The 27,449-nt window shown below is 51.9% G+C and overlaps 1 protein-coding gene across 1 annotated transcript; it reads left to right on the forward strand.

Moving 5' to 3' along the window:
* The first annotated feature begins 187 nt into the window (after positions 1-187).
* On the forward strand, positions 188-27,449 carry LOC100901126 (uncharacterized). Its single transcript, XM_029111849.1, has 22 exons — positions 188-299; positions 429-724; positions 895-1,332; positions 1,440-1,561; positions 1,664-1,909; positions 2,054-2,237; positions 2,336-2,446; positions 2,564-2,720; positions 2,814-2,947; positions 3,099-3,237; positions 3,347-3,616; positions 3,727-3,902; positions 3,986-4,267; positions 4,388-4,589; positions 4,720-4,873; positions 5,024-5,330; positions 5,491-5,633; positions 5,744-6,023; positions 6,103-6,378; positions 6,483-6,590; positions 6,688-6,856; positions 27,091-27,449. Exons 1-22 carry the CDS (start codon positions 188-190, stop codon positions 27,447-27,449), a joined length of 4,665 nt encoding a protein of 1,554 aa, XP_028967682.1.

A 27,449-nucleotide genomic window follows, 5' to 3' on the forward strand; every position in this document is an offset into this window, starting at 1 on the left:
CTCCGTTTTCCAAGGAGAAAATAGGTCCGCCACCGAGAGCTCAGGCTTCCTCGAGCGCAGGGTTTGAGAACCATCCAGCAGTTCTTACGGTATTTTACTTACCGTTGACTGGAAATGAGACCCAACAGGTCATCGATTCTGAGATCATCTTCATTCACGGAGTCAGTGTTTTCCTCTCTTCCTCCAGATGGCAGAGTACGAGGAAACCCTGCTGGTGGTCAGCTTCATCAGACCCGAGTCAGAAACTTCTACGGCAGCTTTCGAGAAGATGGTTACGCCGGTGTCAGACTTCCTAGATCGTGAGAAACATAGGCTCCGCATTGAAGACCATTGTCTCGTGAAACCGATCGTGATTCATCGCACCGGAGGACGCAGGTCACGCTCTAGAGAACAGGGTGACGGACTCATCTATGAAGCTCCGTTTGCAGAGGCAAAGTTTTTCGTCAAGTTCCGGAAAGACGAAAAGAACCCGTCGAAAAGCCAGCTGCCTTATCTCTACCATAGATGGTGTACGGCTCCCCCCGAACTAGAAGCTTGGCTGAGTCGTGGCTCGGACCAAGATCTCTTCGAAGGAATCGAGAAGGGGTTGGTGCGAGACGAGTTTTATGTGAAGGAGCTGTCACTCGGAATCATCATGAATTTGACAGACTTCTATCCAGAGGATGTCATCCCTTGCACGATCCCGGATGCAAAAGGGCCGTGGAAATCCGGCATAGTTGCTAAGGTGGAGCTCGCAAGCGTTATGTTTTCCTCTCGTTCTCGCCGTCTCTGAAAAAAATAGAGCTACCTATTCCCGACAAGAATATGCCTCTAATTTGCTGCTATACCAGTTTATATGACGGATGAGTCTAACTCGGGTCTCCGGAGACACTCGTAACCCGCTCATCATTCCAGGCGAAATTCGACCACGTTCACAAGAAACTTTCGATCTTCATCGACATGATACATTCCTGCAAGAAGTTGAATGGCGGCAAGACGAGCCAGAAGCTGGAAGTGAATTATTCGTCGGTCGCGCGTGCGATCGTTGACCTCCGAGAAGGAGAGACCAACCTATACTTGCGGATAACTCACCCCGCAATCCTGTCCGAATCGAAGGGGGAATCGAAACGACCGAAATACCATCGTCATCATTTGATGGGCTGCGCTGAAAAAGACTGCGTGCTGCGGATCATTTCTCGCCGCTACGGAGGTTGCAACGTTCTTAGACTGCAATGGCAGAACGCCAAAGGAGTGCTTCGGTGGCTGCATACTATAGTTGCGAAGCTTCAGCGAAGTGAAAGCGTCATTGCGTCGGTCAGGACGAGGCCGAAGCTCAAATCTGCGATCAAAGAAGTGAGTCGACCGAGATCTTGCAAGGACTCGTGTTTCTCGATCGATATCCCCATCGAGCCTGCCCAACGAGCTCGTCGTCTTTTCCCGACGCATTCGCGCTTTTGCAGCTCAACGGGATTATGCACGAGTTCTACAACGACGAATCGATCTCGTTCAGAGCAAAGTATGCCATTGAAGCCTGTAAATTGATCTCTTTCGATCTACTGAGACAGTTGGCGACCCTCTCCAGGTGAGTTCAGGAGACGTACATTGAGTAATTCGAGGAGCACGGAGCTCGTCATGCTGGAGAGGTGTTTCACATGTCTTCTAATCCACATCGAGTCCACCGCAGGGAGAAGGTGTGGGAGTTTCTCGAGCTGTTGAAAGAGTTCGCACGATATGAGGGAAACCACGAGCTTTTCGAGAAGACGATGTTCAGCTTGTTGAAGGCTATCGACGAGGGTAATGTTCTCCTGTACACCGACGCCGTCCCTTCCCAATTCCGAAAATTCCGGGTTCAGGAGCGGGAGAAGAAGCGTAAAGGGATCGCGGACTGCGACAGTGAGAGAAGTCTACAGGGAATGGCTATCATATACAAGTACGTAAAATAGCCTTCGACTTCGCAATCTGTTCCTCGCGAAATATCTTTCTTGCTTCTTGAACACTCGCGATGAGTCTACCCCCGCGAGATCCTTCCCGGACCGTCGTTCCTGCGGCTCTTGGCAAGTCATTGTACCCACAGGGTATTCCTCACACCCTCACGGACCATTTTGCGTCCTCCGGAGGAACACGGCGAAAATCGGATTCTGCGACAAGTCAGCAGGGACTACATGCTACGAGTCGCCTTCCGAGACGACAATCTTGAGAAATTGACGCACAATCTGACTCGAGAGGAGGGTCGTAATTTCTTGGAGTACTTTCTCAAAGTGAGTCGCCCCCACGAGCCCAATTCTCCGATTCCCCTTCGGAGCACATATTTTCCATGCCTCTTGGGGGGACTCTGATGGTCGCGGATTTTTCGCAGGGATTTCTCAGGGATGGAATCGAAATTGAGAACAGGACCTATGAGTACTTGGCCGCGTCCTCGTCGCAACTGCGCGATCATGGTTGTTGGTACTACGCCAAGGACGAGCATGTACGCGCCCTCGATTTATGCGTTTAGAGAATCGAATTTATCGAATAGCAAGCAAACTATTTAGAGAATCGATTGTGATCCCGGCAGCGACCGATTCAAAGTGAATTTGATTTCAAGGGTCGCGATTCAAAGTCGATTCGGGAAGAAATGGGATCATTCGATGATATAAAGAACGTCGGCAAAAAGATGGCGCGGGAGGGGTTGTGCTTCTCGAGTACGATCGAGACGGTCAAGGTTTCCGAAGATGAATGTACAATAGAAGAAGACATCACAGGTCAGAACGTGTCATGAGACTCACGAGTCTCGGAGTTTCGCTCATTTTCCTCGACTACCGACACGATCGGGAAGTGAAAGGAAATCTTTCCAGGTGGTGCGCATGAGAAATCCAATAAGCCGTACACGTTCAGTGACGGCATCGGTAAAATATCCGCGGAACTCAGGGATGACGTCTGCGAAGCTCTCAAAGACAGTCTCAGGGACAAGAAACCGTCGGCTTTCCAAGTGAGTCCCCCCATATACATATATGTAGTATACGTACGGAGAAACGGACTTCAGGGTCCAGACGACCTCAGAAGGATGGCGAAGCCACATCTTTACTGCACGGGATCTCTGACCGAAGATTGTTCCGTCTTGTCTTTCATCGGGAAATAAGATCCGGTTCCGAGGAGCCAAAGGAATGGTGGCCTTCGACCCTTGTCTCGAGGGACGGCGATTGGTCTTGAGAAAATCCATGGTCAAATTCGCCTCGACATCCAGCTCTTCTTTCGAAGTGATCAAATACTCGGAAGACAGTAAGTCAGCATGTAGGAGTGCATTTTCCCTCTATCTTTCCGAATTTTCCCGTTCAACCCGTGCTCGATATCATTTATTTCGTCGGGAGACATCGTCGTATCATTTCAGGAAGCCTGACTCTCAACAAACAGATTATTACCATATTGGAACAGCTCGGAGTCCCGGCCGAGATATTCTTGCGTTATCAGGAAGCGAACATCATCGATTTCGCGGACGCTCTACTTTTCGAGAATCAGGCTCACGAAAGGCTGACAGCCTCCATAAAAAAAGATCCCGATTGTGTGATAGATTTTTCGAAATTCCGCGAGTTCGGAATGTCGGTCGTCCGGGATCCATACTTCCGGGCCATGTTGATTGAGCTCTACAGATACATTATAAGTGAGGAGACTTTGCTCCGTTTTCACACTCTGAAGCCGAATGAAACTTCTAGCGCTATTCATCGCGTTTGGTCTTGTTATCTCACTCTACGAATGCTCATGATTTTCCAGCGAACCTCAGAGACAAAGCCCGCATCTCCATCCCTTGGGGTCTTGGGAGGAATTTGCTTGGGGTTATCGATGAGACCGGCAAATTGGAATACGGCCAAGTCTATGTGAGGTACACTCCTAGGGAGGATACGTCTGGACCAGATATCAAAGTGGACAATAACACTGACGAGGATGGAGTTCCTCGTCAAGCCGGGACAGAAGTCGTTAAAGGCGAGTAAAGAGCTCAAGTCGATTCAATGCGCCCTGATGACTCATGTAGTCGCCGGGGAGGCTTCCGGAGCCGAATATCCAGGAGTCTTTCTTCGATCTGACTGACGTCTCGAAAATGAATCTAGGCCGAGTTCTCGTGACGAAATGCCCCTGCGTACATCCGGGAGACGTGCGAATGTTGGAGGCCGTTGACATTCCTGAACTGGCGCATCTTGTCGACGTCATCGTTTTCCCTCAAAAAGGTCCCCGACCGCATCCCAATGAGATGGCCGGGTCGGATCTGGACGGTGACGAATACGCTGTCATTTGGGACCAGAATTTCTTCTTCGATGTGAGTTGGATAGTTTCAACCCGGGCTCTTCTGGAGCGAACCAGGAAGGACGGGTGTGGGAGACCGTGCATGAAAGCATCCACGAGCATACGGGAGGGTCACCTTCTTCTTCTTTTCAAGAAATGTCCATGTGCGGAATGTAAAAGATCGCCCCGACCGGACGGAAATCATAGGCCCATGATATTTGATGATGCCCCGGCCGAGCCGAGCGAAAGCCTCGAGTTGGAGGATTATTACAATTTCATCTGCCAATTCATTCTGAATGACAACAAAGGCACCATCAGCAACGCTCACCTCGCGCATGCCGACCGGGAGGAAGATGGTGCGTATATCGGAAGTCCTCGCAATTCTTCCTGCCGGCGATCATTCCCTGCGGGAAGCTTTTCCGGCCGCCGATTTCTGAAGAGGGGTCTCTGGACCGGAGCTCCTTACGATCGATTCCGTCGTTCTAGGCATATTTTCGGACAAGTGTCTCAGGTTGGCGGAGAAAGTCAGCATGACTTTGGACTTCGCGAAGACCGGCCGCCTCACGCAATTGGAGCCCAGCGAGGTCGTTAAAGTTTACCCTGACTTCATGCAGAAGCAGGATCACAAGGCTACTTATCGGTGAGACAATAATTAATCGATTCCGAGTGTCCGCTTCGGAGGGTTTTCGATGTTTTCATTCTCTCCCGGCAAGGCGGGAGGGGAGTTAAAGTTGCTCGTTCGATGATTCACTTCTTACGCGGCCGTCGGAGTAAAGATAGAATTTTCCAGCTCCGAAAAGGTCTTGGGGAAACTGTATAGAGCCAGTCGAGCCCTGGAGATCACTGTGAAACAGGGTTCTAGCGGATGTGAGGAGAGATACGTGAACGAGAACTTCGAATTAGAAGGCTGGGAAGAAAAAAAACAGGATGCACTAATATTCGTGGAGAAGTACGAGCATCGACTCACCAATATCATGGGGCGCATGGGAATACAGAGCGAGGCTGAAATTATGGTCAGCATCGTTACCCAGGTCAGCAAATACATGTCGAAGAGCTTTCATGATCTCGAAGAACTACAGGAGCAGCTGGAGCGCCAAGTGAGTATCTTCGAAGTCCACCTCCCACAAAATGCTCTCCCTTCAGTCTTCGATAATAGTCCTTCCGTTAAGTCTCGAGTCATTCTTCGCTGGCGATGGCCCTGTCGCGAACGAGTGGAGCTCTCAGCCGTCGCCTGATTTAGAATGATCTCCCGTTTAGCGTTTTTTCCTCAATCTGAAAATGAAAGAAGACTTCGAAAGAATGACTCGAGGTGATAAAGATCAGAAAATGCTGCTTGCCTCGGCGATATACATGCTCGTCTACGACCCCCCGGGTGGCGAGAAGCTGACGCCTTTCTATGGGTGAGTCCGCGCAGAAACTCCGCGATCCCCTGATTTTTCCCCTCCGATGGAGATTCCTCTCGCAGCATCAAATTAAGTCAACTCCCGGTCTGACTCGGAATTGTATCCAGGGCTCCGTGGATCGTCTTCGACCAGCTCTCAGACTGTAGTAAGGTGAACAAGGATTATTTCGAAGAAGTTCCCAACTGTCCCATCGCGCTCCGCATCACGGAAGCCATGTCCGAGAAATTCCAGAATGACAACTACAAGGACAAAATGAAGTCGTTGATTGTCATCAAGAGATGGGCGGAAGCCGAGGGTCTCCTGGGCTCAGAAAGAGAGTTCAGCACCTGTAACGAATGTCTCCACAGCATATTCGAGGAGAGCCGAAAATCCACCATCCACGAGCTGGTGAGATCTCTATCTAGAGCGGTCTATCTCGCAGTCCTTCAAGCGAAGTGTCTAATTAATTACCTATTCTATTGCGAAGGAAATCGACCCGAGCATGGGTGCACATGTTCTGCTCTTCATCCGTTACTGTGCAATGAACTTCGGCACAAAGATCCGGGCGCTTGAGCTGCCGAAATGCAAGCGGGAATGTGCGCTGCAAAAAAAGTTACCTGAAATGATACAAAGAATAACCAGCGCGGCTATCGGAACATACAGCAAGCTGGCTGTGACCAACGACATATGTGCAATAACAGGCCTCAGTTGCGGGAGGGAGCACGGACAAGGGAACTTCTGGACCACCCGGAGCTGTGTACCGGTGAGGGAGATTTCTCTGTGCCCTCCATGAACGCATTCTAAGCATTATATGGATCTCGATTCATCGCGAACCCCCGATATCTCGACCTCACACGCTTTTCGCAGTTGGTTCTCAACGTCAGAGACATCAAGAACATCGAGTTCCTGCATGAATATCAGGAGCATATTCCTACGATCCTGCGAAAATGGTGTGACGCCGAGGAGAAGGACCGAGTGAGTTTCGAATAAAGTTCGGTGGTGGTAATGGCCGTCGAGTACGGATCTGAGCTCCGATGGACGGCAGAGTAACTGACTTTATAAAAACTTGTAGATCGCCCTCTCTTTCGAAAATTCGAGGGGGGAACGTCACATCGAAGTGATCATGGAAGCCAAGGAGTGGGTGCTACACAGATTGGAGGATCGCCTCTACAGTTTCGATAATGAGAAACTCCTCAGACAACAACTGGAAGAGGAGCTGAGAGCGATGGGCAAATATAAGAGTAAGTCTGGACCTCATGATAAGATCGGTCGGGTGATCGAGATTTCGGGGGGAATAATCATGCCTCATTTCCACGTCCAGGAACGGAGTTTCGCGCAGGGAAGAACCTGCATTGAGAAACTCATTGACGATCTTCGGAATATTGGTTCAAACGGCGCATATGAGATCGATGCTAGAGTGCGTCAACCAGCAGAAATCGTCGACGAAATAAAGTTCTGAAATGGGATTGGCGTAGTCTCTCCTCAGTCGAGCATCCGAGTACGCTCTAATTTTCGGCGGCCTTAATCACTCGGTCGATTCCGTACTTTTGAGCTCTACTCGGCAGGCGTTCCTCCATTTCTGCAGGGGCGGATCGCATGGACAGCAAGCGTTTGTTTCTTGTCGGATTCGACATGACGGTCCTTAATCTTGAGGCAATATTTATAGATGCGGAGCGGAGGACCCCCTCGTTCCAGAGATGGTATGAAAACGTAAGGATTCCTAGAAAATCTCCGCTCATCGCTCCCGCTCTATGAAGCGCCGTGAGGACAAGGCGGACCTCATGGGTCCGTCCCCCATCTCTGAGAATCGGTGTGAACGTGCGATTCGCGCCCCTCTAGTGTAGACTTATACGTTTCCTCCGCACTCTGATACTTGAGCTCTCATCGACTGCCTCTCATTAAGAGAACGGGCTGTCAGCAGATGGGGTTTCCGAACTCCCGGTGCTCCAGGAAACAAATTCATTCCCCCAATCGGAAATCATACCGGAGACTTGCAGAACGAGACCGGAAGACGGACCCAGAAATGAACGGGCGAAAGGAACTCTGATGGGCTGATGACTGATGATGATCCCCTCTCCTTTGAGCTGGAACGGCCGCGACAGTCGCTACCTCGCGCCGAACCCAGAGGGTCACAGGATATTGCGCGATTCCCCCATAGACATTCACCTGCATATATCCCCAGAACCCTGCTTTGTGCAGGATCTCGAAAGTAAGTGGGGGCTATCGACTCACACAGCAAGAATACGCGAGAGGAGGAGATCGGCGGCCAAGCTTAGAGACCCGCATCGTCGGCCCGAGTGTATCTATCGCGACTCAAGAGTCAGTCTTCAATCCGGCCTACGAGGGGCACGCACGAACGATGCGTGATGTGGGACCCCTTGAATTCGCGGCTGTCAAGTAGCGCTCCCTGCGTATCGGAACGTCGCATGCCTTGCTTCGAGGCTGGCCCGGTATTCTTGCACACAAGTGAGATTATGTCCATCGATCGGTACTGGAGTTGAACGTACTGGAGGGTCTCCAGGCACGAGAGAGAGGGTGGAACAATGATAATAATTAATAATAATGGGAGGATGCCCGACGATTATGGTCTCGAAGGTCGACACTCGAATAATTGACCACCGAAGGAGTAGGGCTGCTCTGTTGGAAGGAGTGTGCCAGTCCCTCAATGAAGGCACCAAGAGACCTACCGCTCGTTGGGGGAGTCCTCCCATCGTGGTTGATAGCTCATAATTCACGAGTCGAGAAGAGTCGAGTAGGAAGCCGACGTCAGAACACGAACCTCGTATTCCTGAGCCGAGTATCTGGGAATTCGGAGACCCAGGAGGACTCGGATTCGGATAGACATTGACCAGGTCACCGAGGTTATCAGATTCATTCCAAGCCAAATACAATATCTGACAACAAGTCCAATCTCGCCGAGAGGCTGCCCGCGGATGGGAGACCATCCGCGGCCCGTTCCGAATGAGGAACTCAAGTCTCTACAAACGGAAACTAGGGCTTCTTTGGAGCCTTGCTGATCGCTCAATCGTCAGATGATGGCAGAAATATGAGAACTGTTCTTGATCATGCCCGATTGAGGTTCCGGAAATCCGACCGCACCCACAACCGTGCCCTGGGTTCTTCTCGTTTACCCTCGAATGCAGATTTGCTCGCTTTCTGCCCCCGCTAGGGTTGGACATCGCCTCCTCGATGTCCTGAGTGCCTAGGTTGGGACAATGCGACCGCGAACCACTCTTTACACAGCAAGTGTATCCGACTGGTTCGGGGTCGCCTTCATGTTTCCGCGGTAGCCAGGATCGAAGCTGGCCTCATTTGCTCGAGCGGCGTTGTCACGACAACGCAGGTTCCGTGCGCGGTGTGCAAGCTGCGCTAAGTAGTCGAGCATCCCTCCGGTAGGTAACGTGGCGTAGGGTTCTCCCGGTGGAAATCGATGCAATCGTTGGAACATATCCGAACAATCGACCCGATGAGAAGTGAGCAAATCGATTCATTTGAAGCAAGAGTCTGATGGACAGCACCCTCCGCCGTGAGATTCTCCCGAAATCAGCGGACAGGAAAAAAGGCGGTGATGTGAATCGCTGCAGCTTACCTCGGCAGACTCAGGGCCTATTTGCGACGCGGGTTCACTGGTCACCGCTCCCGAGACCCCGCGAGGAAGAGTGCAAGCCAGTCGGCGACGATGGGAAAACCGTCTGGTGTAAGGACGAAGAATACGCGACGGTGCAGGCGATACCTCGTCCTTCCCTCCCGCAGAACCGCGTGGTGCATTCGTTTCCCACCGTGCGGTGGACGGAGAGGCGAGCATCGATGCGAACGCCAGGCCAGCTCATCGAACCTCGAGTAACCAATCCTTACTGCGCCCGTCGGGAAGGTCGAGCACCACCAGGATATTCAAGGCAGCAGCGAGGGACCAGCTCGAAAGAAGACCCTAACGAGCCCTAGAGACAAAAATGGTCCCCAGAACGAAAATTGATGGGCTCCAGATTATTGTCGCGAGTGAGTCCGGTGAGAGAATATTTGTCAGATCGGATCCGCTTTGGTAGCCGACGAAAACTCTCGGGTCCTGTCAGGCCGATCCGGAGCCCGAGAGGAATCGGTCTCAACTCTCAATCCTTCGAGGCTTTGTCGCTACGTGCACAGTGGACCGAGGTTTTATATCGCACTCTCGAAAATTTCACCTCTTGCGTGGAACATAATTTCAACGAGCTTTGCGGAATCATCGGGAGCGCCGACGACGAGGGCTCGCTCTCCGAATCGCATCTGAGAATTCGGTGAATACTTGACGACTGTCCTAGCGCTTAATCACGTAGAGTGACCAACTTCCTGCGATACGCACGGTTGTTCCTGTGATTAAGACAGATCCGATCGTTGTTCGTCCTCAAGCTCACGACCTTCATCGTCAGCCTTTTCGGGGACGATCAGAGCGGGATACTCACGGAATCCGCGAGAGCGGATAGACACTCTGTGACTTCGACGTATGCTGACGGAAACATTCATGGATCAAGATGAACTTCCGGGGGCTTTGGGGATGTCCCGGTCACTGGGACACCTCGGGAGGACATGAACAGCAGAATTCAGTGGTGGGACGCATGCCGACCGCCGTTGATTTCCCCCCCGGAGATGATCTCTGTGAACATATATTCCGGCACGGCTGCTCATCGAGTGCCCGAGTCGTGACCCATCTGTCAACCGGATAAAAAGAAGGAGCACAGACAGCTTAGAGCCTAGCTTGCGTGCAAAACGCAGCAGTTTTAGATTTAGGACGCATTCAGAACGGGTCGGGTGGACCTCGTCCCTCGACCAAACCGACGTTCGAGATTTTCTTCCTCTTTCTGGATGGCTCAGTCTGCGTAGCTGGCGACATAAATTTGAGGTGAAGATTTCCGAGAAGTCAGGATCAGGGATCTAACAGCTCGCAGCTCTTCATACGGCTCGGAAAGTACGTGCCGGGACCGTAATGCCCGTTATACACACGACCAAACGCGTTGCCGGCCGAGCAGATGTCATCTCATGGAGGGAGAGTCCGTAAATCTTGCTCGAGAACTCCGACTCTCCAGTCGTGTAGTTTTCCGAAACGGACTGCATATGAGGATATTCGAGTTTCTGACAGTCTTCTTTTCCGACTGTTGTGCAATACCCGGTTGTCGGGCCTCTCGACGACGGGATGTTGCGTGTACAAATCTCGGTAGACGAAAGTCCGCGTTACGTCGGAAGTCTTTTCTCACGCTACGATGGATTTTTGAGTGGAGTACTTCCCCACGGTCTCTCTAGGTTTTTCCTGAGATGCGAGCGGAGGTCATTCCACGCAATGCACATGCGCCCCGAGCTGCACATCCTGTCCAGCGACGGGATCTGAGGCGATTCTTTGGTTCACAGTTCTCCGGTCAGCATGATAGTCGCTCCGGTGGAACTTCCGCAACGGGACGTGCCTCTGATTGAAGTTGTCCCGGAGCCCATGCGCGAGAACGTGATCGCTCGATAATACGGGAGTCCCGCGAGAGTAGCGCGGTACAAGCCCTTAATGTGCGGAGGACTCCATATATCTGACCTCTGAAATACCGAAAGTGTTCGGCGTTGCAGAGTATGCGCCGCCGACGACAATGAAACCCGTCCGTGTGGTGGTTGATGCGGGAATAAACGACTGAACGCCAATCAAAGCGTGCCGCCCTCTGACCTTAAAGAATCGCTTCCAGCCGTGCATGAGAACCATGCGTTGAAACCCAGACAATAATCACCCGCCCGAATAGATAGATGAGCCGCGAACGAGAATCTCTTGGGGACAATCATGAATCATAAAGAATTTCCGCATCACGTCGAAACAGAAGGATCCCGATGTTGTTCCAGAGGTCTCGCGCTGAGATCAGTCGGAAGAAGAAAGATTGACGGCGATCGCGGATCTGGTTGATCTCTTCGGAGAGGAATATTCAATGACTTCCGAGTATGTAAATAGTACTGGGTAGTCACTTGTTCGCTCGGATAGATGTCGTGACCCTACTCGAGCAGCAGCAGCCCATGTCACCGATCCAGCCGCCACCCAACTGAGTGAGTCTTTATCGACGCCAACCGCACTCGATCCTGCTTTTCGGCAGTGTCAAGGAGGACGATTTAGATAGTCTCTCTAGATAGATGCCTGACAGGAGGAACACTTTAATCTCAATACATCGATACCTCGGGGAATATACAAGATGGAGGGAGCAGTGACAACTTCGCGAATCTGAGATCGTTGCTTCGCGTGCCTTTTCCATGATCAGCGTAACGCAAGACAGATGCGATTTCGGGGGAAGAAAGCGCGATCCCGCATCACGGGAGCGTTCGTTTAGACATCCCGAATCCTCTAGAGCTTTTGTGGGGAGTGTCATTTCGAATGAACTCCATCCTCGCGAGGATAGACTCCTGGAGGAGTCATCGGAGACTCGCTCGGAATGAGAATGGTCCGCCGATTCTCGGAGATTATCACCGATGATTCCCCGTCTGCCGACTGGACGTGGCCGCACCGAGTGGCGCGACTTCATTCATAGATGGGCGTTGAGATATAAGGCGAGAGACATGAGCTGAGGGAAGAATATAATTAGAGCTATATAAACATGATATACATCCATATACATGATATATATAATATAGACATACATACCGTAAAATACCCAATACAAGCCCGGGCGTCTATTTTTTTCGAGAGCCTCTTGGGGAGGGCTTATATTGGAGGGGGGCTTCTATTGGAGAGGGGCTTCTAGTACCCTACTTTTCGACTGAGGAACGCCGATGATCAAAACAAAAGGTGGGAGAACTGCTTAACTGCATTTTCCCATACGAAGACATTTATTTCATCCCATAGATTATGGTCTAAAAACTCTTAGGTATTTACAACATCACAAAGGTACGTCATATCTCACAAATCGATTTATCACTTTCGCTCTCGTATGTTTCTTCGGGTTCGGGGAGAAGTAAGTCGTCTGTCAGGAGAATAGGCTCTTCTTCCTCATCTCTTCCGAGGCTGGAATCAGACTCTTCGCGGACTTTCAAATTCCTCGTGCATTCGATCAGCTCGGCCAGACCATTTGGACAAGCTGCATCAGGCTTGAATACGTGTATGGGGTGGTCCTCGGTACCGTCGATAGCGTTCGATATCCCGCAAGCCTTGAAGGATTCCTCGATGATCTCTGGAGTCAGTCGCGACCAGGAGTCGACGATCCATTTTAGGCACACGTCCATCGGCGGAGCTCGCATATTACCTTTGGGAGTGTACGATTTTTCTCCATAGAGCAACCATTCTTCGTACTCTTCTTCGATTCTCTGTTCGAAAGACTTGTTCCAATTGACGTCCGGGGCTTGAACGAATTCAGTGCAACCTCCGGGCACAACAGTGGAATCGACGCGCAGATTTCTTGAGCGCGAAACGCATCCCCTTTATTCGGAATGTTATTGTTTCATCGTTCAATGCGATCGACAAATCGCTCTCAGTACCGTCTGCGTTTCGCATACTCTGATTTCGGGGGGCTTGTATTGGGAAGAGGGCTTGTATTGGAAAGGGGCTTCCATATTTTTGAACCGTCGGAGGGGTGGGGCTTGTATTGGAGAGGGGCTACTAATAGGTAGTGGGCTTTTATTGGGTATTTTACGGTACATTCATATTCACGAAGAATATAGAAGATTTCGAGTGCAATTGAATAGAATAATAAATATTATCATATCATGTCATATAAGCATACATGAACATCACATGTATAAGAATTACACAATGTCATGCATAATAAAATACATAAATATCATGATGCATATACCTAATATGAATAATATATATCATACAGATAATGACTTAAGAGATATTGGATTCGAGATTGTCACTCCGCTGGTTATGAAGTCTCGGACAATATGACGCATCGCATACGTACGCATCACACTCGATGTATACAAGTTCGAACTCTGCGTAGTTAGCGTCGAGATGCGGATGCTCACGCCGATGTGGAGGCTGGGTACAAGTAAAACAGATCCCTCGAAGAAGGACTGAGCCCCGCTGGACAGGCGTCAGACGTCACCCGCGATGTCTAGTGATCCTGGAGCTCGGAAGGTAGTCTCAAACCGAAATTCAGGGACTTTTCTGAGCTCGACTCGCGCGGGAGAGAATGTATTCGTGTGACTGACTGAGAGCCTCCGAGAGACGCTCGGTGTGCCGATAATCCGATATATAGGATCGATTCCTGAGTCTTCTGTCTACTCTTTGCCTATTCGAACGGCTTGCCGACTACGCACCGCTCCTAACCGGGTCTTTTTTGAGTGTGATCCACACTCCATTGCTTCTGAAATTCGAACACTGTCGATTACGAGGGAATTCACTCCCTCCCCGAGGTATTCGAGGATCGATTATAAATTCACAAGGATACCCGAGGTAGCTCCCCGGACACGCGATGTTTTTGGAGACGCTCTCAGGAGAGCCATCCAATAGACAGCGGTCCACAGATCCGTGGCCATGAGCCGCGACGCTTGCGCTCATTATTATTGATTAGGTAGTCAGTCCGAGATCCTTCCAAGTCTGGCTGCCCGCTGCCATCTCGGGATGGATCTAAACGACGTTCAGTTCTCATGCTGTGTCTCACACAGACGACCACAATCGAGCATCTGCGATTGCGGCTCCAGTTAATTATTCCGATGAGACGTTCGTCGGTTGTTTCCATTCCCATACTTTTGACGTAGCCGAGTTCCATCGACGTCTCCAGTCGGAGTCAATTAAAGGCAAAGCCCGGGCTCGCGATCTGGGACGGAGAAGCTAGCGGAGGAGCGTATGAGGGACATTGCTTCGCGGAGACGAGGGAATCAAAAGGGGTAAGAAGAGCTCGCAACTTCAGACATCATTGATTCTCCGTCCTCAATAGATTTGTGTAGTTCGAGGCATCACCGACATCGTCTATCGTTGTATCCACACAGCTCTCAAGTATTCGCGTACCTGCTTGAAAAAATCCAGAAATGCGAAGCATCGGTAATCTATGTTTCCGAGAAGTTTTTTTTTCGCTAAGATCAGCCGTATGCGATCGTCAGCCTCATTGAGAGGATATTCAAGATGCTGCGTAACGAACTAGAGGGCTGATTCGAGCCGAACTCCGAGCTTCCGTCAATAGGCTGGTCAGACTCGAATTCGGATGCAGATTCCCGGGATCTCGGCGAGCCGCCGAACTCAAACCCCCCGCTAGTCTAGAACATTATGCAGTCCTACGGCTTCGGAATACGGAGCGATGATACGGGAATCGAATTAGACTCTTGTCCGCACGATTCTCTCTGAGTCAGGACCCCGGGTTGAATACCCGACAGTCGGGTAGCCAGCCAGCCAGTCAGTCTGGGAAGCCTTGTCACCTCTAAGCCTGAGTTCGCAGGTCACTCCCTGGAGATGACCGGCGCCGTAGCCACTGAAGATAACTTCGCAGTATCTTCCAAGAACTCACAATGATTTAGATATCGATCGATTTTCTAAGGTGTCAATTAAATCCTCGCCGAAAGAAAATCCGTATGCTCACAGCCAGAGTAGTAGACGGAGATCCATAAGAAGTGGGCGATAAGCGTCGACGTGGAGCTCAATCATAACACTAATGATATGTGATGGGATCGGATAAGAGCGTCTCTTCCACCCGGCTTCGAATTCGTAGGGATGCCAGTAGCAATGAGCAACGTACACATGAAATGCGCTCTGAATGATTCGATTTTTTCCCCTCATCGCTGAATTGCACTCCTGATCCTTTGCAGGATTAGCGGAAGAGGAAGCGGGAAAACCAGTAGTCGTGGCTTGCCCGATAGCTTCCTAAGACCAATCCGTCCCATGGCGGGCGACCATCGCTCTTCCTCTTAATTGACATTGCCACGCTCTAATAACACTAAGTGAGTAGTGAGGGGCTGCATGGCTCAGCGGAGAGCGGCTGCACTTCCTCATTTCTTCTGCATCTCCGAGCTTATTCCCTCCACTCCTCATTCCCCCGAATCCCATGATCAGGCCGCCCCTCCTCTCGCCGACTTCAGGAGTTGTTGAGGTACATAGTTCAACGCATCATTCATGAAGCTCACTCGAGGTTTGGTGACCCGCATCCTGGTAGATCGGACTCGGTTCCGGTGAGCTGCTCGGCCGGCCGAACTGGCTCCAGCCGTCATGAGCCCAGATCGACCCTGCCAGAAACCGGGCTGCCGGAAGATTAGGGCACCGCGAGCTCCGCGGCAGCCGTATTCTACGACATCGATGTACATCTCCTCTCCGAGGTGACATCACGACGAGCGGGATCGATGGGGCTCCTCTGCTTGATTAGGTACCTACAATCTCCCGGGCTACGCATTATCAGCTACGGAAGGGGGCGATTGCCTCGCTTCCGTCATGAAAGAAGTGCAGAATCAAGCTGCCGGTGATGTCGTACCACGGAAGTTTCCGTGGTCGCGTGATACCCAAATGGCCCGTGAATCGTGGAACGGCACAGCATGTCTGGCCGGGATCGACCTCCCTGAGGTCCCAGTCTCCTCAATATACAATGAGGAACAACTCAAAGGTGATTATCGTTCTCCACAGACCTACAATGAGAGAGGCGGTGAGATCTATCAACTCTGCTCCTCGGGCTTCAGAGGCGGACAACAGAAAGCTGCTGTTCGTTTCGGATAAGTACACCAAGACTCCCGAAGTCGTAAAACGCCGTATCGGAGGGAAAGCATCTCGAGTACAGGGTGGAGAAAAGCTCGCTAAAATCACGCGGTGAATAATTGATGGCCACCTCTGTGAATGGTGTAACTTTGTGGGGTGTGAGTGAGCGAGTGTCTTACGTTCCGACCTTCGAGCTTCGACGAGATCTCCGTACGGTGCAGATCGTATGGAATGGGAATGTCAAAGTGTTAAGCTCGCCGAGCAGGAAATCTAACGGAAGGGAATCAAGACATCCACGACTCTTGAATTGAAAGCTCTTGGATTCCTTGTTCCCAATGTGCGAGCTACCTCGTGTGTTTGCCTCGTCCACGTGACTTGGCTGAGAACAAATAAATTACTTGTCGCTCATATCGAACTTATTGACGCGCCCTCTTCGCAGGAACACCAGTCTTCATTAGCGGATTCTCGCTACCCGCCGGCAGCGCGCGTCTCGAGTCTAGACATGTCGACGACTTTTCCCCGCACAGCGCTGAGGCACGGAGCTGAGGGAAGGCGGCTCAATGTACAAACTTATGAAACCGTCATAGCTCAAGGCTCCGACCACCCGCCCTGACGGGAGGCTCCCGGATTTTCGGCATTTGCGGAAAACAGGACGCCGCCAACGTTCCAGGTACCGTGGATATTCGAGCCCATTTACAGATTCCCCCTTCCCTCCCTGGTTAGTCATTCGGCGTGGAGGAGGGACCCGGCAATATCAGGGAATGCTCCGGCGATATCGCGTCATCTGAGCGTATCGATTCTTCGAGGCTGCTCTGCTAGTTTACCGCAAACGTGAAGAAAACGAGGGAGTATTTCCCTCGTTTCCGACGAGCAAAGTCAGTGGACGAGCGTGCGATATCCGCTGTTCAGAGGACCTCACTGAAGAAGAGTCATGTGCATGAGGGTAATTAATTTTGCTTCCCCAGCTGATCGCCCTGCTTTACAGACGAGCAGGGCACAATGTTGTGGGTCGCTCGCATCATCCATAACCGAATGACGGATATTCCGGACGAAGAAGCTCGATCGCTGACGGTTGCACTGACAGTGACGAAGTCGAAGAAGACCCGCTCGTTTGCGATTTCGTTCCGCCGTTGCGACGAATCCTGACAAACGAGGATCTACCGGAGGCGAGATCGTACACATGCGAGATTGGGGAAGAACCATCTCGTTGGAGGGTTCCGGCGCGTGCGTCGTCATACCCTGGTGGTCGACGGGCTCATCTGAAATAGTGATGTATTATGAAGAAAATGGAATATGGGAGAAATATCATGAGGTTTCTGTGCGATGGGACGAAGGCCGGGGGAGCCAGACAAGGGATCGATACCGACGAGTTCCGGTGCATGACTGGCTACCTGACGTCTTCGACGTTCAGATGATTGTCTTGGTCCTAGAATCCCGGTTTCGGAATCCAGGGAGTCTGATCACGCACGGACTGGAGGGGGAAATCATCACGCTCCATCACCCCGATTATTCCCAAACTGGAGAAGCCGACAGGCCTTAGGCTGTTATTCACAGACGCGCCGCGCCGGTGCGGAATGGCTATGGAGCCTACGACCGCTATAATTGTCTAGAGCTAAGTTGGGGAAGACTTGAACGCGGTCCTCGAAATCAAATCAACACATCGTTACAAGATGCGGAGCTTTTGATCGACTGCGCTCCATGAGCTGGACTGCTTATGAGCTCGAGCAGGAAAACTCGGACAGGGAAAACTAACGATCAATTATACCCTTCGCGACTTAGCTGCGGGAGAGCAAATCGTTACGACTCCTCGCCTCCGTCATTGATTCCATCGTGGCGGAATGGCGGCGATTTTATCTGGTCGGCGCCGCGCTACGAGTCGATTGGGCTCGGGTCCCACGCCTGGAACCTTTTTTTTGAAGTCCTCGTCTCTCGTGGAATACTATCATTTTCACCACATTGAAATTATTCTCATCATTCCGAGGGTTGGGACTCCGATGACGCCATAAAATCTTGAGAAAGACGGAACGGCTTTCAGTTTCATCCGTATATATATAATTGAGCATACATGACAATTCACGTACGAATCCGAATTCGACTTCTCTACTAGACCGAATGGAGGACGGTCATTGGGGGGATCGGGAATCCTTTGCTCAGGGATAGATGCGCCGATCGCTCTAAGACGGAGGGGAGCACCCTTTGGTGGAAAAAGCTGGAAAAAACAGGGAATGAACGTCGTTGGCACTATGATACCTCCGAAAAAGGCGCCGAGTATGAACGTTCGGGCGTTCTGACTATAGATTCTCTCATCCGACGCTGGAGCAGAGATTGCTCCGGAATCTTGGACCACCGACTTGAATTTCGACCGGATCGCAGATCGAGACTCCAACAAATCTACCAATCGTCCTCCCTCGATGATCCCCTTGCAGCATCACCCACCGAGTGGCGTCCCACGATGTTGATCAAGGAAACTCCTCGAAGTAGCGATCTCGATCGAGGAATCGAACGGGACCCTCCGTGGAGACGGTCGGCTCCTCCCGTCCCGTTGGAGTACCCTAAAATATTTCGCATGTGAGCTATCCCTCCCCGATGCTATTACCTAGCTACCGACCTACCTTCCCACCGACCTCGATAATCCCAGATTCCCATCGGAATGAAGCCGACGCTCCGCGGGAATACTATTTTTCCACTTTTCGGTGGAAGTCTCTGGAGCGGAGTCATCGACGTCATTACACGTATCTCGCATCGAATTTCAAGTGACATTTGGGGCATTTGGTATCCAGTCGACGTCGGCCATTCCTTCTGCGTAGGTCTATCTCTCGTTTCAGTCTCCCGCCGCACGTCCCTGACGTTGAAGTCATCGTCCGAGTTTCCCCCGCGTGCAGACGGTGGATTTCTTTTCAGCCTACGCACATCGTTCTTTTGGCCTTGCCGGGCGGAGAAGAAATCGCGACAACGGATGGTGAAGATGAGCGAATACACTACCGTACCACGAAACTGATTCGCCGCTTCCCTGCCTCGAACTGCACAGTCCTTTTTCCAGGGGAATAAGAAGGGGGAGATATCAAACGTTTCGGAAGTCTGTAGACTCGCTCGACCGCACTCGTTCATCGGTTCATCATTGCGCTCCTCGTGGTACCGGCTACAAAAATTCAATCTGTGAATCTCGCGGAGCGGTGGCCACTTCGGGATTTGCTCGGCTTTAGTCGAGACGATGCAGCGTTAGTCCATCGCGTCGAGAGCATTGTTGTCTGTCATTGTTCGGATAGAAAGGGTATTTCTCTTCAAGATATTCAATCCATTCGAATCTGACACCGAGCGTTGTGCCTGATTCTCCCATGCGAGGTCGACGGGATTTTCCCTCCCGTGGAACAGGACCCGAAATGTTTTCGAGAAGCGACGGTGCACTCCCACAGCAGACCACAAGTTTTGCATTCTCTGGAAGCGCGGAGTCGCGAGGCCGAAGTTTTCGAAATCATAGCTCCTGGCGAGTCTCATGCTCCTATTGCAGGAATGGGAAGGCGTCTGAGGAACCGAGTCAGGCTGCGAGAGAACTTCTACGCACATCTACGTGCCGGAGGTTTTTCCCCGTCATCCGAGGAGACAAGGCACCTGAATCCGCAGGAATGTCTGATTGGTGTCTCCCGCATAATATAGATACTTATGTGGCTTGCCCTGTATCTCTGTAAAATCGTAGCGATGATGATGAATTGTATTTTCGGGAAACATATGCAGTTTCCGAATCAGACCCACGAAAAAAGCGGAAGGTGTATGAGACACATGTATGAGATTTGGCCAAATCAGATAGAGCCTCTGCGACGGGGGATCGTACCAGGAATATCCGACTCTCATCCCGATGTTGGAACTTCGAAGCAACAGCTGATCACATGCGTGAGGAAAGTCTTTCGTGTAGAGTGTAGGGTTCCGTAGGGGGTCGGCGCATCCCTCAGGTAACTCGAACTTCTTCCAGAGGATACTCGCAGCGATCAGACTTTTTCAAGCCGAAAGTCAGCCGGCGATATTGCGGATACAAACTCTCGATAGAATGATTAGGACGTCTACTTCAGCGTGCTCTCGGGGAATTTCATTTCCTGTAGGGGGGTACTCCGGACGAGGACGAGGAAAATTGCGGAACGCTGGTGTAAAGCATAAATAATATCCAATTGCCGCCTTAACGGATTCCCGAAAACAACGTATGGACTAGCGACAAGAATACCACGAGGAGCGTATATAGGATTTTTTTCAGCAAGGTTTCTGGGGGGGCAGAATCATGATGACCCCCATAGACCGCAATGTACGAAGGCGGCATTTTGGGGGGGGGGGGGCAGTGGCCCGTTGTCTCCCCCCCCCTATATACGCTACTGAATACCACGCCTATCGCCATCGTTCGGGGGAGGCTGATCCATCGGCGACATTCATCCCTCTGGAGACCCATCTACTACATTGTGAGAGAGAAACCCTCTCCTTGTGAGGATTTCGGACGATAGATTTTCCTTTCGCTCGAGGTAGGCGATTAGCCGCTACCTCAAGATTCAAGCGATTCTTGAACTACATCTTCGGGATATTTCGTTGCAACAGTTCTTTGAATCTCGACCGCGGGAAACGTCTCCGTCGATAGCCGTGTGCTTCACTCTTCATCACGTATATTTGCATCAAAGGAGCTCGACGGACAGGGCGTATCAAGATCTCGAGTTCATAACGGTGGCTGTCTTTCGTGTTCCCGCTGCTATCCAATTGTGTGCCGTGTGGATCCGCCCTGACTTTAATTACAGCTGCGCGCTCCCCTCGCATCCCTTCCTGAACTCTCCGCAAAGCTATCCTGGAACTTCGCTCGATCGGCAGAATGGGACTCTTGTTTCCTTATCCTCTTCATCATGATTATTACATAGCCATATTCGGTCCGACGGGCCTCCAACGGAGGCCCTCCACGCAAGACGGGTTGAGCAAAATAATTTTTTTCCATGCTCGGATCGGCGTGAGATCGCCACTCAGAAGATGCCAACTTGTCCAATCTGGGACGATGCTATCATCATGTATTCATGCATCTACGAGCCATCATCGCTCGTCGGGAGATTAGCAATCAGACCCGGGCACCACTCCCGACGACTCGCCCTGAGAACCGCGAGGGGAACCGCGAGTGGGTATCTTTAGGCTTATGCGCTCCTCTAAGGACATGATAGCCTTTGCCGGTAAGGTGTCCGAGGCCGAAGCGGACGGAATTACAAGGGTAGAAAAGATTGCGTGAGACGCAGCCCCGTCGACGAGGGCAGGGAAGGGGCATATGATGAGACAAGGCAGTGATATCATGAGTTGTGGCTCGCAATGATCTCTCCAATATGACCCTCCTTTTGCGAGACCGTCCAATTCAGGACGACTTCATCCTATTTCGCCTTCTCGGGGCTGAGCGACGGAAGATCTGCGTTGCGCGGAAGCCAAGCTCCGTCTCTCAAGGCGCTCTTCCGATCCGGGCAACTCTATCCGTGACGCCGAATAGCGTGGAGAAATGATGCAAACAGTAACAAAGCTACGGACAGCTATGAAAATAAGCTCCAAGGGATCCGACTTGGTCTTTTCAACAGTCCCGTATGATTGCATTGCATGACGTGGTTTAGACCTGCCGACCGCTAGGTTTGTGAGCTGCCTGGAATTCCCCCGGACGGCTCTTCTGCTCTGTAGCGCCAACAAGATTTGAGTGGCGCGGCGACCTAAAAAGAAAAAATAGGCAACGAGCTCGCAGAGGACGACAACACAAACCACCGAGCGACCTTCTGCTCCGTCGAGCCACGCAGACGGTGGAAGAAGCACCAACGGGACCATCCGCAGCAGAAAAAAACAGGAGCTTATAAAAGAGACAGTTTTCCGCATAATTTCGCGGGAAGCGTCTTTCCCGAATGGAGTCTGGTTGACTTCCTAGCGAGCGAGCGAACGACCAACCGACCGAGCGGCCGGCCGGCCGGCCGGCCGCTGGCTCGTCGGGGGGCTCGCCTTGCTCTGCCTCGGTTTTTCGACTCGGATCGCTCTCGCCTTCCGCGGAATACCCCGCTTCCGAGAAGGAACATTTGCCGTTTCCCCATTCCGAGTTTCGAGTCGATCGCTTTGCCGATTGTTGAATCGCGGCTCTTCGGAGGCCGTTCGAATACATCGTTCACGATCGTAGCGGGCTCGATGGCGATCAAGCTTCAGGCTCACATATGTATGTACATATGATTATGTTTTTCATGTTGACCCTGCTGTCCTCTCGCGATCGACCTCGAATTTACCCTCGAAGTGTGATCTGAATTCTCACTCCATGATTGTGCGTGATCAGTCCCAATTACCCGAGGAGGTTGAGCGTGACTCCAGCACTAATCAGGTAAATATCCATCGTCGCGATACCGCGATTCGAGCTGGGCTTGACGCGGGTCAGTGGAGAGGTCGACAATTTCAACAGAAGCCGCCACGCGCTCCATGGAAGTCGCTCTAATCACATCAATTATTTTCGAATCCGCAGAGGCCACCCCCCAGCTTTCTGCCGGGTCCCCTGGGTACCATATGAAGTATTTTTTCTTTCTAAATGCACCTTCATTCCATTAAGACAATGAAATCCAAATGGAAACGAGATATCAGCTTGAAGAATTCAACGCGTCCAAAATTCTTCAACTTTCGACAACCCTCAAGCACAAAGATGATTTGTTGTGAATCTGAAGGCTGGAGAATCCCGTGGTCGAAGATTCTGGAGGTTTTCCCGATTATCCATCAGCTCTCAGCTCCGCTTCGGGGCGCCGGAGGAAGATCAGCGGGCATGGCCCCGGAAGGAGAAGAAAATCTACGGAGGGGCGGGAGGAGAGTGAAGAGAGAAAGGGGGGAGCCGAGCTCCAGAACACAATTTCTTGGAATACGTTTAAGAAACGTACTGTGTTCGATCGGTAGTGAGGTGAAATTGATCGGACGTCCACCTCCCGGACGATTCGAGGATCCTGTTCGCTCTCCATCTAGCGAGTGGGGCATGAGCAACGGCCCACAGGGGAAGGTCGCCTCGAGCGGGTTGTTGGTCCGACGTCGAGTGTCCAACGGCTACGCTCACTACCGGAACTATGGGATGCAATTAGGTGAGTCCGTGGGCTCCGCGCTGAAGCTGACGAGGCTACTCGAGCACTTCGCTGGGAGCGTTCGAGCCGCCGATTCGAAATTGTTTATGAGCTCTTGTACTTTTCCTCCGATCGTCAACGAAAGCACTCTAGTGTGTTTATTTGATGAGCCTCGGGGTCGTCGCGGGCTCCGCTGTCAGCAGACGCGTATCCGGGATTTTTTTTTGGGGGGGCACACGATGACTGCGGTCCCGAAAATTCGGGAATCGGTTCCAGAAGGCGACAGAGGTAGCATGGAACAATATTTTTGGGGGGACATTGGCCCCCAATGCCCCCCACCCCTGAATACGCGCCTGGCTGTCAGGTGTCGTCGGGTGGGGCATTCCCGCGGAAACCTACGCGAAATACCTCCGCAGATTTTTTTTAGAGATTCACGAAAAACGTGTCCCTCTCTTGAGAGGGGGGGGGGCACGACGACAAATTGACGGCCCCGTGCCCCCGAGGACGGTTGAATCCTCCGAAGAGGGGAAGAGGGAGCGAGTACTTTATTTCTCTGCAGATAAGGTCGAACGGAGGAAGCGAACCCTGTTGAATGAATGCTATTGTTGTTGCTCCTGGTGGCGTTGTTGTTTGCGGAGTATCTGCTTTGATGGTGTCGTTCGGTCGCTTACTTCTTCACTCAGAGCAGGGCGAGAAGGGGTGACGAAGGGAGCGCAGTCGACGAATCGGACGAAGAAAGATGGAGACGGAAAAGATAAGTACACTACCAGCAGCAGCAGCAGCAAGGGGAGAAAAACCACGTAACGACCTCCAAAAAGCGAGAGGGAGAGAGCGCGAGGAGAGAGACAAAAGATTCAAACACAGGTGGTTCACTTCAGCCGTCGCTACCAGCGATTGTTTGTGCGACTCTCTATGTCATTCCTATAGGTAGAGAGGAAGACACACCGAACAAGTAAAACCAACCGAAAACAAGAGCGCTCGCAGAAAGAAAGAAAAAAACAAGAAACGAGACAGCACAGACGAGGAGAAATGTGAGATCAGAGGGGCGGATCCCCGGGTAGATCGGAGAATGAGGTAAAAGGTCATAGCTACGCGGAGTCATCGCTGAGCTTGCGCCACACTAAAGGGATTTCGCAGAATCAGAGACGATCGCGAGACTGCGGAAGAGAATCCGTCCAGGAGAAGAGCGCGGATTCCGAGCGAAAGTCGAGCGGTTTAACCTGCTTGGAAAATAGTCGGTAGTCGGAAACCGTGGAGACCCTCAACGGGAGATATGTGTCCCCGTTGGCCCCCCGTTCACGTATATGCGTGAGAAGCGCGGATTCCGAGCGCACGAATAATTGCTCAGGCCCCGCATACTCCGCGCAGGGAAACATAAATGCATATGTAGTGACTCCTCAGTAGCGAGATCGATTCTGCGCGCGCGAGTAAAAATCGGAAGACATCTCGACGGAAAGAGACCAAACGACATGCTCGTTCTGGAGGAGGGTTTCAGAGGGTTTCGGCCCGGGGATCCCGTTAGTTCAAAAATATATTTTTGATGATGATGCCAGGGAACAAAATCAGGAAACGGCGTACGCCGTGATGCCGTGAAACTGCGCTCCGATAGCTCAGGATACCCCCACCAAAGGGAACTCAGTACGAGCGCTGATGACGCGGCGGATAATCATCATCCCCACGATGAATATTGTTGGACACCAGAATCAACATCAACACGAGAGAGACCTCGTGAGCGTAGAAGCGGCAGGAGACAGTCGTGAAGACCGTTCGGAGACGAGCAAGATGATTGGATCTGGATCAGAGCTGGCTCCCTAGGGGGAGGAAGGAGCGACCTCTTCGAATCGGAATCATCCGCTCCCCACGAAATCCGATCCGTGCTATCGAGGAAATCAACCGAACCCACGAACCCGTCAGAGCTCTCGGATCGAGTCCGGTTTTCGCGCGCCTCGTTGCCTCTCAACGATCTATGCTCCAGGACAGGTCGTGTTCTAGTCCAGGAAAATTCTGAAACAACGGTCGAGTGCAAGCGAAAACATTGGTGGGCGAAGAAGCAGACGGCTTGCCGAATGAGCAAGCGAGCAGACCAGAAGGATGGTTGCCCGCCCGACGTTCGCCTGCCTGGTCGTTTGCTTGCCTGCCTGCCGGGTTGAATGGGTGGCTCACTTGCTCACTCGCTTCCCCGCTCGCTCGCTCGCTCGCTCGTTCGTTCGCTAGCCAGCTAGCAGGCCAGCTGAGGAACACGAGCGAGCGAAAACCGCGAAGCTTCGCCCTTCCTCCTTGTCTTGCTCGGTGGCAAGCTTGCACACTCGCTCGCCCGCTGGCACTCGGCTCCGCCGTCGTCGGGGCTTCACCGGTTTCGCGTACCGGTGGCTCGGAACATTCGGTCGCGCAACGAATTGATGGAAATCGAATGCTGGACTTGAAGAGAATTTCGCGCGCTTCTCCGCCAGAACCCCCCAGCAGCGGTCCTAAAGCGTGGAGGTGGATGCTCGCTCCGGCGACCTTCTGGTTGCGGGGGGTTGGGGGGTGGAGGGAGGGACGGACCTATTGGATGATCGAGAGAGAGAACCCGAGGAGGAGGGTCGGACACGTGCTTGACGGAGCTCGGCAAAGCGGCAATCTCCTCCTCGTCTGTGGGGCCTGGTCGCCACAGCCGCGCCAATGTAATGACGAGCTCGCGAGTGATTGCCATGAGTGATTGTGATTGAAAGCTAATCGCGCGCTTCAGCGCATCCATTTGTCTGTTTCGTAAACATCCCTGTCGGCTTGCTCGTCTGATCAGCAGCGAGCCAGTCGGCTCGCAAGTGTCGTCCCGCTGCAATACGCTCGCCACGACTGCAGACGGGATCAATCAGCCAGCCACCTTCCGCGCAAGCAGCCGACCGATTCGCCGACGAGGATTGACCAACCTCTCATGCAAACGAGCAGTCGAATTCCCCGAGACGGGAACGACTGAATCATCGAGCCACACACCATCGTCCCAGCGAGCAGTTTCCCTAAGCCTCCCAGCCGCTCGACGACACCTTCATTGACAAACAAACACCACACATTCAGGCTGTAGGGTACGTCGAACCGACAGATCAGCACCTAGGAACAAAGGATAGCGATTCAGCGAACAGCCTCTACCGTGACGTCACGCGTCAGTGTTCGGTGACCGGGGGATTGTCTTCGGAGTGCTGCCTGTTTGTTTGTTTGTTTGTTTATTCATTTGTTTATATCATCTGGTGTAGGACTAGCGTCGGAGGATTTCTCAGCGTCCGTTAGCGTGAATGTCGCGGCCGCCGCAGCTGCGGAAACGGCGACGACAGCGGTAGCCGAAGGCACCGATGCAGGAAGTCGATCGATGCTCAAGCGAAGGAGGACTCTCAAGTGAAGTGTGATTGTGCGTGTAAGTGTTAACCAAGGGAAAATACAAGTGAAAGTGACTCTGTGAGAAGTGATGAGCTAGTCGACGGAGCCAGTGTCGCGAGTAGGCTCCACGCGGACGGACGAAGCGACTCAGTCGATCAGTCAGTCTGTCGGTCGGTCGGTCGATCGATCGGTCAGTCAGTCAGTCAGTCAGTAGCCTCTCACGCAGTGGTGACGCACCGTCGGCTGGCTGGCGGCTGCAAATTGCGTGTGAGCTTGCAGAAAATGAAGTCGGCTGAACCGCTGCATTTAGGAGCAGTGGTTGGCAGCAGACTTTCCAGTCGACAGGCATCAACAACAGCGACAGCAACATCATCCACAGCAGCAGCAGCAGCAACAATAACGCCGACCACACAATCGGTATCCACCACAGCGACGACGGTGACGGAATCAACAACAGAATCACCTTCTACAACGATAACAATAATAAGGGGGATAAGGACGAGCGGTCACGACGACGAAGACGACGACGACTACAACGCTCAAAAAAAATATCATTTCAACAATAAAAACAACAAGTTGAACAACAAAACTCTCAACGTAGACAACGCCGACGTAGACGACGACGACGACCTCGTAGACGCGATCGGTGACAACAATAACAGACGGCGAAGCAATAACAACGCCTCGGACAAGGATCCGTGCCACCACATCCGCGCAGGTGCTGGACGCAAAGTTCGGGATATTTGGTTTGAGGAATCCGCTCTCGGCAAGAACGTTTTCGGCATCCGTTGTCGTCTATTGAGCTGCAGCGCTTAG

This window comes from Galendromus occidentalis, unplaced genomic scaffold, assembly GCF_000255335.2.
Source record: "Galendromus occidentalis unplaced genomic scaffold, Mocc_1.1 scf7180000077474, whole genome shotgun sequence".
Classification (NCBI taxonomy): domain Eukaryota; kingdom Metazoa; phylum Arthropoda; class Arachnida; order Mesostigmata; family Phytoseiidae; genus Galendromus; species Galendromus occidentalis.

Coding starts and splice junctions, on each gene's coding strand:
- LOC100901126 (XM_029111849.1), top strand. CDS start 188: ATGGCAGAGTACGAGGAAACCCTGCTGGTGGTCAGCTTCATCAGACCC. Junction 3,238..3,346: donor GATCAAATACTCGGAAGACA/GTAAGTCAGCAT, acceptor GTATCATTTCAG/GAAGCCTGACTCTCAACAAA. Junction 3,617..3,726: donor GCTCTACAGATACATTATAA/GTGAGGAGACTT, acceptor ATGATTTTCCAG/CGAACCTCAGAGACAAAGCC.